The sequence below is a fragment of the Xiphophorus hellerii genome, chromosome 4, assembly GCF_003331165.1.
Source record: "Xiphophorus hellerii strain 12219 chromosome 4, Xiphophorus_hellerii-4.1, whole genome shotgun sequence".
Lineage (NCBI taxonomy): Eukaryota > Metazoa > Chordata > Actinopteri > Cyprinodontiformes > Poeciliidae > Xiphophorus > Xiphophorus hellerii.
Window position 1 is genome coordinate 21,123,895 of NC_045675.1, and position 12,951 is coordinate 21,136,845.

The 12,951-nt window shown below is 36.7% G+C and overlaps 1 protein-coding gene across 1 annotated transcript in view; it reads right to left on the bottom strand.

Moving 5' to 3' along the window:
* Positions 1–12,951, bottom strand: part of gpc5a (glypican 5a) — a 125,826-nt gene that overhangs the window by 42,250 nt on the left and 70,625 nt on the right. Inside the window, exon 8 of the mRNA XM_032561617.1 lies at positions 1,843–1,996. Within this exon, the coding sequence (XP_032417508.1) occupies positions 1,843–1,996 (154 nt within the window). The remainder of the gene's footprint in view (positions 1–1,842; positions 1,997–12,951) is intronic.

The following is a 12,951-nucleotide window of genomic DNA, read 5'->3' on the forward strand; positions in this document are numbered from 1 at the left end:
TTTTTCTTGTGTCTGCCTCTTATTCTGGATTCTGTGTTTTTGTCTCTGAGGCGTTCTGTTTTGAAGTTACTGCACGTTTACTGAAAAAAACTAACAGCGGTCATTAAAGCTGTATCTTCACCGCAGTGTTTTAACCTCAAGGTAGCCAATTAACCAACTCTGTTTCCAAAGGAAGCTTTGGTAACTTCATAAAAATCCAAAGTCGTGTCACTGACAGCAAGCAGAATTAGATATTTCAATGTATGAAATAACGTGCAAAAACAGGCAATACAGTTGACTGCAAGAGTTTGAAGCTTAATTAAGTTTTGCTGATTCATATTTCATATAGAGTCATATTTTGCAAATTAGGCTGATTTATAAGAATAAAAGTACATTTTGAATATCACAACATTTTAGGCTGTATTAAACATTGATCAGATCAACCAGCATAATTTTTTAGCTATGCATGGCTGCAATAAGCAAGAAGCAGAGCATCATGCATCTCAGAAATATGGAGAGAGTCCTCCCCTCCATTCTGAAATTTTGGACTTGGAAATTTGTGCCTCTACTAATGTACAGACCCACCGATGGATGGAAAAGCTACGTCAGAACTCATTTGGCAAATGTGTGTCCATGTCCCTTTTTGCACATTGACACTTTCTTGGAAAGCGCTTCTGCAGACTTGAGAAAGTTATTTTGTATTTTGCCGTTTCCATCAGCCATTTCTAATGTGACACTTCGAAACGAGCATAAAGAACATTGATGGAAACATGGCTTTAAAAATGCAGTTGTTGATTTTCTTGAGAATAATTTTATTTTAATAGTTTTAGTATTAGACTTTAAACAGAGAAAATGTAATGTCTCGAATTGCTGATTTTTTTCCCCACACAACAGTGACAAAACACTGATAATAAATAAATAAATAAATAAATAAATAAATAAATAAATAAATAAATGTTTCGGTACAGTAGTTGCCACTAAATCCTGCTGGGACTGAGAAGAAGTCCCTCCCTGTTGTTTTGAGGGTCAGGCACCAGGGGACCGATGTTCAACAGAGGTCACAGCAGACAGCGGGTTATAAATATAGGAGGCAGCCTGATCTGGCCTATGACAAGGAAAGGGCGGCTCAGCTGTAATGGGTGATAAATGTCAGAGCCTCCCGACAGCTTCAGATGAGTGATCGTTAAGCAGCTTTCCTGAACCTAAGCAGCTGAAGCCTAGAGAGAGGCTGACAAGCAGCAGAGGAAACATTTTCATGGGTAGAATGGTGAGTTTGGATGACCCCAGCTTCCTTTGAGTCGCCATAGGCAAAGTGAGAGAGGTAATTAATCAGGTTGTTAGCATGTCTGATGGAGAGCAGAGGAGCAAGAAGAGGGAAAATCTATAAGTGCTAAAAGAAAAGTACAAAAGGTAACAAAATGGAGAGGAGAGCTCTGCCACTGTGATTCACTGAAGGTTGCTGAACCGCTGAGGAGCAATAATTTTTTGAGTTACAGGCCTTGATTGCAATAATGTCCCCATAGCAACTATTATCTTTAATGGCTATTATTACGGCTGTCATAAAACGAGGCTGGAGCCAGTCTTATTTAAAAGAATATGTAACTGCATCTTTAACTTTCTTCACTGATAAAGAAAAAAACTTTGTAAAATCTTGCCAATTTAAATGAAGGTAACATTTAATACGCAGCAATAATAGATATATATGATACGATTATTTTTGATACATTGTGCTTTGTAAGCTCGTTGATATTACTAATATAAGTTTGAGATGTGTCTGCTAATTTGTTCAGACTACATCTAGTTGCCTTGAGACAAACACATCAACTAGAGATTTATTACCAATAACACACAATAGTTACTTACTTTTGGAGACTTTTCTGTTAATCTCGCTGCCGCCTGACCCTGCACATCCATCCTCATCATCACAGTCACCACTGTAATGTCCTTCTGAATCTCCACTTCCTGTTTCAATCTGGTCCAGTGATCCCAGTTTAGGGATGGTCTTTCCTTGCAACAACTGACAGTGAAAAAGAAAGACAGCATAAGAGAAATGGTTAAAAATAAACAACTATTAAGATGAAGTGAACAATTTTCACTCTGTATTTATGAGCTCACATTGCAGGCAGGGGAATTTGCATTCAAATTCAGATCAAAACACTTTTTAATGGTAATGACAAAATAAAATACTCAATTATTTATTTGTAAAAGAACAAAAAGACAAGAAAAACCCAAGACAGATACTCACTCTTTCTCAGAAGATAGAAAAGTAATTAATTAATTTACCTCAAAGTGTTTTGGCTTCTAAGCAACTGGCTGATTTTTGGTATACAACAGAATAAATGCTTTTTATTTGTAACAAACAAAACATAAAACTACAAAAGCAATACATTTGTGAAGAACCAACAATGTGTTACAATAAATACTCTGAACAACACAACTATAAATGAATCCACAGCGTGATGCACATCGTTATTGGTCCCAGGTGCCCACAGGGCAGCTCAACTTTTTTTTGCTGTACTGCTGCACTGCAGAATCTCAATCAAACACTTGGTGAACTTGACACACATGGGGAAATACACACACTAATTGGCTCATTTAAATTCTTGTTGTATCTTTGGAAACAAGAGAGAATGCCTTGTGTTGATCAGAAAGGTAGCAATTAGTTACTATTGTGGCTCAGAGTTGGCAGAGGAGGGACAGAGGCTTTGTTGCTGCAGCTAAATGGTGACTTGTTAGATGATGGACAGGACTGAACTCTCAGGATGTCTCAAGCTGTCTGCTTCTGTATAGCTTCATTTCCACTTATGATAAAAACAAATCAAAATGTTCAATGGAGAATATTGGCTGTCTGCAGTTCCCAGGTTTTGCATTTGCTTTTTTTTGTTTTGAAGTAATAAGCAGCCTGAGTTTTAAGGTAATCAATTTATTTTTTCCCTGAGGTCAAAAGGCAGACTTGCAACTGTGCAGGATATGTGCATAAAAAAGTGAAAGAAGGAGCTGTGTTATTTCACACATTCACAGATGCATGTGTGAAAGTCGACTCTGAAGTATCATCGTCCTCTTAAAGGAAAAAAAAATAGGAGGAGACTCACAGGAAGGTTGCCTTGACGTCAGATATGTCTCCTGTGAAACACTGATAGTCTGAAACAATTTTATTATGTCCACTTGACCAAAAGGAGGTTTTCTGTTCTCAGTTTATATTTTGACGTCCTTTTTTCTAATTAATTCATAATTCATAACATCTTTTTTGCTAAAGATGACATGCAAAAAAAGTGAGTTCTTCATATTATTCTTCATTCTTTATAGTGAAAGTAACTGAAACAGAACAACTTTAACTTTTCAAAAAATATGTGGGAGTCAATATTGTGTTGCTAACAGTGCCAAAAACGGATTCAACACAACCTTAGGCATCTTTGCACAGAAAACCTTCTATGTTAGCAGGTATTTTTGTTTTTAGAATAATTTATTTTGGATTTTTTAGTAACAACATCACAATTATTAACTGACAGGATAAAATTGGTTCAGTATCAAGCAAAAATGAAACAATGAGACATACCTAAAGTAAAATACATTTACAATATTATAACACAGCAAGGACTGGATGGGGGAGGGTAAAGTGGGGAGGAGGGTAATCAATAAGGATTAAATAAAAATGTATATGAAGCAGAGATAGGGTGGGAGGCAGATGGCATCAGTATCTCTCATAGATTTTGTTGAGTCCAGCTCAATTACAGAAGATCTGTCAATCCAATGTGCAGGTAGGTTTTGTGTATACCTTAAAAATGTTTACCAAATTTTATAAAAGTCTTAATTCTAGTTTGAATCCAATAGGTTATTTTTTCTAGGATCACACAACTATTGATCTCACAAAGTCACATTTTAATTGGAAGGGGGCATCTGATTTCCATTTTGTTGCAACACATTTCTTAGCAATTGCCTAAAGGACTTCTGTAAGTTTCTTAACATAATTTGTCTTTAGATTGGAGTTCGTAAAGTTCGCCAATAAACAAATCTCTGGGTCTATTGGAATCATGATGCCAGGAATGTCATCCTCCATGGCAATCATGGAGGATGACATGACATGATGACATGATGACATGAAGACTCCATGATTCCTTCATGCATCATGGAGGAATGTTCCTTCCTCCATGCCACATCTAAGACAGAAAGGGGAAATCTTGGAGTTATATGTATGTAATTTTTGTGGGGTAACATACAGCTGACGTAAAAATTTTATTGTACTAGTCGAGCATTTAGAGTAGAGGTGACACCTTCTCTGCACAAATTATTCCATAACTGCCTCTCAATAGATATTCCCAAATCCTTTTCACATTTGATTCTGGAACTTTAACTATACCAGTTATAGTTATAGTGGACATGAGTGCTGTATACACCCCTGAGATGATTTTACATAATGGCTGGCTGGCAAGACACATATCCTCAACGGGAGACGTGGACGATTACTTCCAACTTCCTTTCTGATTAGTTCTCATGAAGTCACGTAACTTTATTTGTCAAATTAAACTTCTCTGTAAACCGAGGTAGTGACATAAATACTTGAGTCTTAGCAGTTTTTAAACCCAGCTCAAAGACTTGGTCTTCACATACAGTAAATCATTTATTTAAATCAGGGAAAGAAAGCTGTGACCCAGTGGACAGCAAACCTGTTTCTGAATCAGCACTTGTATAGAAGTATTTGACAGACAGTGGCACCAAGTTTGGAAGCTGTTCAGTCAATTTTCAACTTTACAAAGGTCCAGCTTGCTCATCCACACTGACAGAGGGCCGTGCTCTAAGTGGTGCTCTGTGTCCATTAGTGAATAAGCACACGTCCAGCCAGCTGCTATATGTGGAATCACTTTCATTTTTATCTGTCCAGATAATATGCTTTGAGAGGATTTTTCTTTTAGCACAACCATGTCATTTTAACTTAAAATTCTTCAGATGTCCAGCTGCACTTACCTAAGAGATGTCCGAGATAAAAAAAAATAATATATATATATATATATATATATATATATATATATACTGTATATATATATATATACAGTACAGACCAAAAGATTGGACACACCTGTGTGTCCAAACTTTTGGTCTGTACTCAATACAGACCAAATGTTTGGACACACTTTCTCATTGAATTCAATGAGAAAGTGTGTCCAAACATTTGGTCTGTACTGTTTATTAAATATATAAAAAAATAAAAATAAATTCCCTTCTCACCCACCGCGGGTGGTTCTTATCCTCTGAGCTCGGGTCCTCTACCAGAGGCCTGGGAGCTTGAGGGTTCTGCGCAGTATCTTGGCTGTGCCAAGGATTGCACATTTCTGGACTGAGATGTCTGATGTTGTTCCTGGGATCTGTTGTAGCCATTGGTCCAGTTTGGGGGTGACTGCCCCGAGGGCCCCGATGACCACAGGCACCACTGTGGTCTTCACCTTCCAGGCCCTCTCCAGTTCCTCCCTGAGGCCCTGGTATTTCTCTAGTTTTTCGTGCTCCTTTTTCCTGATGTTGTAGTCGCTTGGTATTGCTACATCTATCACAACGGCTTTCCTCTGTTGTTTATCCACTACGACAATGTCTGGTTGGTTCGCCATTACCATTTTGTCTGTCTGGATCTGGAAGTCCCACAGGATCTTAGCTCTGGCGTTCTCCGCCACCTTTGGGGGTGTTTCCCACTTTGATCTCGGGGTTTCCAGTCCATATTCTGCACAGATGTTTCTGTACACTATGCCTGTAACTTGGTTATGTCGTTCCATGTACGCTTTCCCTGCCAGTATCTTGCACCCTGCTGTTATGTGCTGGACTGTCTCAGGGGCCTCCTTGCACAACCTACACCTTGGGTCTTGTCTGGTGTGGTATATCTGGGCCTCTATTGCTCTGGTGTTTAGGGCCTGTTCCTGGGCGGCCAGGATGAGGGCCTCTGTGCTGTCCTTGAGTCCAGCTTTTTCCAGCCATTGGTAGGATTTACTGATATCAGCCACTTGGGTTATTTGCTGGTGGTACATCCCATGTAGGGGCTTGTCCTGCCATGATGGTATCTCTGGCACCTCAACCTCCGTTCCCTGTTGTCTGAGATATTCACTGAGCACATTGTCTGTTGGGGCTTTGTCCCTGATGTATTTATGGATCTTAGTTGTTTCGTCCTGGACTGTGGTTCTCACACTCACTAGTCCTCTGCCTCCTTCCTTGCGGCTCGTGTACAGTCTCAGGGTGCTGGATTTGGGATGGAATCCTCCATGCATTGTTAGTAGTTTTCTAGTCTTAATATCAGTGGCTTTTATCTCCTCCTTTGGCCAGCTAATTATTCCAGCAGGGTATCTGATTACTGGCAGGGCATAGCTGTTTATTGCGCGGATTTTGTTCTTGCCATTGAGCTGGCTTCTCAGGACTTGCCTTATTCGTTGGAGGTATTTAGCTGTGGCTCCTTTCCTTGTGACCTCATCGAGGTTGCCATTTGCTTGTGGTATACCTATATATATATATATATATATATATATATATATATATATATACAATTTTGTACTGAGGTTCTAAGTTAACACAACTAAAGTTGTTTAGTTTCATCATTGTGCAAAGACTAAAACAACAGGAAAAAACAGTAAATTAAGTTTAACTCTTCATTTCATTGTCACAGACTGCGGTGATCTAATCATACAGTTACAATATATGATAAGACCTAATCTGTACTTCAGTAAATCCTGAAGTACAGGTGTGTGTTATGAGGAAAGTTTGACACTGTGGGTGTGTTTTTCTTTTTTTGCTCATTAGCTGATTACTTTCTTTGTGCCAAAGAGCAATGAATAATTAAACAAGGCTTGGAAAATGCAATAATATTTTCCAGCCAAGTTTTTGTCCCAAAGCTGCTGAAACATTTGTAACTTATGATTAACCCTGTCAGTCAAGGTTCTTTTCCTCCTTGGCAGGGGAAGTACCTCTTTAGTGTTTGGGTCGAGCAGCCACACTGTTCACACTGACACACAATGAAGTGAGCCTGTGTTGCCTGACTGTGTTATTAGCCTCATCGCTTTGAATGACACAGGGTTTATGTGTAACCCTGGCTATGAGACAGGTGCTTTGATTTGTTCTGACTCCAGACAGCCCCCAGCCCCTGAGCTAGCCTCTGGCTCTTACTGCAGTGTGTAGGGACTAGATGATGCCCAAATAAACCTATAACTCTGTTCACAAAACCACATATGTGCAGGTAAATTTGCACTATACTTCACATTCTGTATGATCCTCTGCCAATTGGGAATTTTCTGTTTCTTTTTAAATTAAGGCCTTAACATAGAGCTAACATGACTAGACATAATAATGAAGACTTTTTCTGTACAACATTTTTAGTGGTACACTTGGACAGTACAACATTAGAGGATGTGCAACAGATGGTAACATGTTCAGTTATGAACTGCCCTGAGCAGCTGACAGTAATGGTACTAAAAGTAAAAAAACAAAAAAAAGCATGGATTTCTTTAATTAATGAAGAATTTTTCATCCCCCCTGCCCTCACATCACCTCATGTTCTGAGATATTCTGAAGACACACAGAAATTGTGGAAAGAAAACGACTGACAGAACATGCTTTGTGAATTTTATTATGTAATTTGCTATGTCTGCTTTTAACTGTTAAAGAAAAGCTTCATGCTTTTGTCCATTTATTTCAATAAAGCTAATTAAATTAGAAATTAGATGAACAGCTCTTAAACTTTTAAACATCATTCAAAACTAAATGTTAGGATTTTCACATGATAACCACATATTCAATATCAACCAGAAAAATAGCATTACTTCCACTGGTGAGGTTTGAAGCCAGACTTATTGCTTTTAGTGTGATTCTGACTTTGACGAGAGGGAAAGTTGCAGTGGCAACAATTTACCTGTCAAGCATAATGCTAAGAAAAGGCTCAATGACTGCACGCACAAGTAAAGAAACTCCTCTCTGTAAACTATAGACTCCAGAAAAAAACAGTCTCACACAGCAAAACAATTCAAAGGAGGTAGATTGAAAATGTGGAAAAATACTGCAATTACTAAATGCTTCAGACTTTTAGGTTGTCAGTAAGATCTTACTACTTTACATGTTCAAGTCAATGGCAAGTAGTTTGCACAAACACAAAATATATATTAGTTTTCTTCAGTAATTGTATCTTAAATCTTATTTCACTATGCCAGTTGTGGATTTCTGTAGTTTAGAATTTGGGAATACAAAATAATAATGTCTAAGATAAAGGTTCATTCTAAGAGTCAACCACTCCACCAAACTCAACCTACATCTATGATGCTATACAAGCTAGCTAAATTATTTAATCAGGATGCTTTACCTGAACACCTGTCATGGACAGTATATTTGTCAAAAACAGATTACTACTGTCTTACTCCATGGAGAATCCCACAATACAACAATGCAATTTGAAGTTATGTTATTTTTTATAATTTGCAAATCAAGGACACATCAGTATTTAAATTATTGCTGTTAGATCTAGCAAGAATTACAGTAAAACATTTACTGACTACAATTATCGCCAACCAATAACTAAAATAAAGCGTTCTATTTTTCCAGGCTACAGTGTGCACTATTCACACTTTGCTCAAGTAGGGGGTTGAAAATGTTTTTTATCTTCTTCCCCTCAAGGACATACATCTTACCATACATCTGGTGCTTTTCCATTGGATCCCACTTTCATTACGATCAACCAGATATGTGCAGTACTTACATATTAATTTACTTTCTTATGTGTTGCTTCTTCTTATGTTTTTAGCTGTTGCAATAAGCTTAAGGACTTATTGTATTCCACAAGATTATCAAACATAAAGACCTTGAAAAATAAACAGGGAAACAGGAAGTACAATGCAGAATTCAACATTCAGCCAAAGCCTTAGCTCTTCGGTTAAACATCACCTTACAGAAGTTTTCATTTCTACATAACCTTTTCACATTTTGTCACATTGCAATCAACTTTAATTGGGATTTTATGTGACAGACCAACACAAAGTAGCACATAATTATGAACTGGAACAAAAAAGATATATACTAGGTTAAACTAGTTACAAATAAAACTCTAAAAAATTTGGTGTGTATTTGTTTGCAGCTGCCTTGAGTCTATATGCAAAGGAAACACATTTTGCTGCAACTATTCCTGCAAACCGTTTAAGGTGGGTCTCCACCACCAGACATGTGTATCCATAAATTTTGACCATTCTCCTTTGCAACATAGCGCAAGCGAAGTCAGAACTTCTGTGATCAGCAATTTTAAAGTCTTTATGAATATTCTGAGTCGGATTTAAGTCTGCACTTTAAGAATAATAATTTTTATTTTACTAGATAAAAAACTCATTGACAGAAATAAATAAATGGCCTGATGTACCAAATATTACATCCAAATACTAAAAAATAAGAATTTCTCTAACTTATTTGATTATACAGCGTAACATTAATTAATATTTACTTATCATTATCAATATTTATTTATCATTTTCAACTGCATTTATTTTTATTTGCTGTCACTTTTTTAGACATTGATTTATTTTCTCCTCATCAAATCATAAAATAATAAAATCAACCAATAAAAACCATGATTGACAATCAAAAGCAATTGCAATTAATTGCAAAGAAGACAAAAGTCTTCTTTGCTGCCTTTCAGCAATGCTTTTAGTTCAACAAGTGCACAATGCTCTGCCAATTTAGACTCTTGTTGAAAATTATTCCAAGCTGAGGGAGTGGACTATTTATCTAGGCAATACAAACACAGGAATCTTTACTATGTTGTTCTTCTATATATTTTATGATGATCTGCTCAAAAAATAAGTTTTTCAAGCAGTTATCCTGGGAAGAGGATACTGTTGTGAAAACAGAAATGACAGATTATTATATCTAATAATCGACCAGGCTTTAAAATAAACCTGCATTTAGGTTTGAAAAAAGCTTTTTACTCTGCTGAAAAAGCTTTTCAGTGGGATAAATGTAAAAGCTTCTCAGAGTTTTATTTGAAAATTATTTTTAAAAGTATCTACCACATTTCTTCCACTTTGCCATGCATTAGTCTATCACCTAGCATTTGTTGTTTTAATGTTATAAAATATGCAAAAAAGGGTTGCATTAAAATCTTATAAAATATTTTAATGTTATAAAACATGAGCTTCTAATTATTTCTGTAAAATAATCAGAAGCTCACTGCTTAATATAATGAGCTTCTGATTTCACAAGGAAGTGATCGTTTCTGAGGCTTCAAAATATATATATATATTTTTATTTCCCTGTGGTTAATTACAAATAAACTGTCCCAGTTTCGCTACTAAACCCTGAGGAATACAACCTTGAATGTTCATGGAGCATGAAATAAAAGTGTTTTATCATAACCACACAATCTGTGGCTCACTTAGATCAATTCTTACAACTTTATGGCACGTCCTGTAAAACAAAATGTAGTATTAGGCAACATCTGATATGCTGAATGTTACTGACAGAACAGTAAATGCTCATATTCGCTGGTTCGTTTTAAGATTTCTACACAGAGTCATCTAGCTGAAGCATGTGAAATAATAAGGTAAAGTGGCAAATACCTAATTGACCTTGCTTTAACGGACTTATGAAGCCATTAACTTTACATACTCAGGAGGGGAAAAGTCTTATTAAAGATTTATAAATACTGATCGGTTAACTGAACCAATCTGAAGTTAAAATTCATTTAACAACTTACCCTGGCCAGAATATATCGGAATTGTTTTCTATTCACATCACATACTTTATAATAATACCAGCTACTTCCACCACCAGCTCTGAAAATCAACTGCAGAAAGGACTGCAGTTTGTGGAGTGTCTCATAAGCTATGGTATGAGAACTGAGGCTTGGCTCAAATATCATCTCCGCACCATAAAATGTGGATGCTCATAGTCTGCATCACTGTAAATGAATTAGTACTTTTCACTGTACTGTACAGGACTGGACCTGGAAACTGTCCCTGTCAAAAATTTACTGGCACCGACCTACTGTGGCTGTGTGATATCTTCATTACCGGCTGCAAAGGGAAATCCCAGAGCATAATCAAGGACACCAGTCATCCAGCCCACACATACACACACACACTTTTTCTTCTCCCTTCTGCCATCTGGAAAATGCTACTGGAGCATAAAATCATGCAACACCCAAGTCAGAGGCAGCTTCCCCCCACAGGTAGCTAAAATAATGAATATTACCTACAAATACAGAAACATATGCACACATACACAAATGAAAACATTAAATCTGTGCCTAAAAGTAAACATTTGGTTTGTTGTGTTATTTTTGAAGTATCATTTAATGATACAGTTGAGAGCACCACAGTTTAACAGTTTTATTGGCATAAACATTGGCATCCATCACCGGGGCTAGCCGACGGGAAAAAGGAGAAATATAACAACGGGACTACGTCAAACTTGCTCATTTGTTTCTGGATAAATATGCTTGGCTTAATTGCTTCAGTCATTAAAAAAAATAAATAAAAATCCTGCTTTTGAATTCATAGTGGCAAAAAACAGAGAACGTGATCATGCTGCCGTCTAATGCTTTACATTTTCACTCAGCTGTCAGCTCCAATTTGCAACATCACACTCTATAGTGCATTTACAGAAATGTAACAATGTGACTGCGCCTCTATAAATGCAAGGGGATCATCACCACTCATTCTGGAGATGCAAGTTGTTCCATTGACATCTATCACATCTGGTTCCACAAACACAGAAAATAAGAAAAGGTTTCAGATGATCAGTGACAACTGAAAGCACATATCTGTCTTCTATCTTTTATAGAAGGGAACAGATTCATCTGCCAAAACGACTGGCTCTTAGAGATCTAGGAGGAGGTTGGATAGAACTTTTGACAGCATTTTATGTCCTTTAGTATTCTCTTTGAACCTGATCTAGTGTCCTTAGACTTGAGGGAGGAGGAGAGCTCTTACAATAATCATATTTGCCAGTCAGAGCAAAAAAAAAGTGTCAAGATATGTGTTGGCTCCCAAGATACTGACTGTCATTTTCCATTTTCCTCTCCATAGAACATGCATTGACAGTATGTTTATCCACACCAAGTGTATCAACCGGAAGAAAGCAGGAGTTCTGTGAGAACACAAATTAGAACGGGATGAGAATGTAGCACCTGTATTTCCATCTTTTACAAATTAGAGACAACAAGTGTGCAATGCCACTGTCATATGAACCCCTTTTTTTAATTCAAGGCGAGATTATTGCAAATTCTTACCATCATTCCACAATCATAGTTAAAAAGATTTCAGCTCATCCAAAACACTGTAACAAGAATTCTGATGAAAATTTAAAGAGAGATCATAGTTCCCTAAATTTACCTTCTCTAGATAAATTCAGAAGAGAATTTAAAATTATCCTTCCAACATATAAAGCCCTTAGAAATCAAGCTCAATCAGACATCTGATTGTCCCATATGTTATTGGCACTTTGTTCCCAGGCTGTAGGTGTATTTGTGTTCCTAGAGGTTTGAAAAGTAAAATTGGTGGTAAATCTTTTATTTATCAGGTTACTTTTTTGTGGAACCAGCTCCCAGTTTTAGTCTGTGAGGCAGACACCCTGTCAAGTTATTAAACTAACCTCTTAGTAGGCTTGCATAAATGGTTTTTGTAATGTGTGTGGAAACATTATCTTTTGTAAATAAACTGAATTGGAAACTAAATAGATTTTTCTACAAATTCCAAGATTTCTTCAGGGATATTTCAATAAATCCAATACTCATTTCTTGTATAATTACATATAATTTATGTGACGCACTTATTTGCATTGATTTATTTGTGTGTAGTTTTGTAAGTACAACTTGTACTTTGGCTGTTACTAACATCTGGTGTAAATTTCACATTATTAAGCCCTAATAAAATATATATTTACTGAGAAAAACATGGGTCACACCGTATATCACTAAATTGCTTCTAAATAAATACAGTGCACCTTTTTTTTAAATTCTCTTCCATTTCC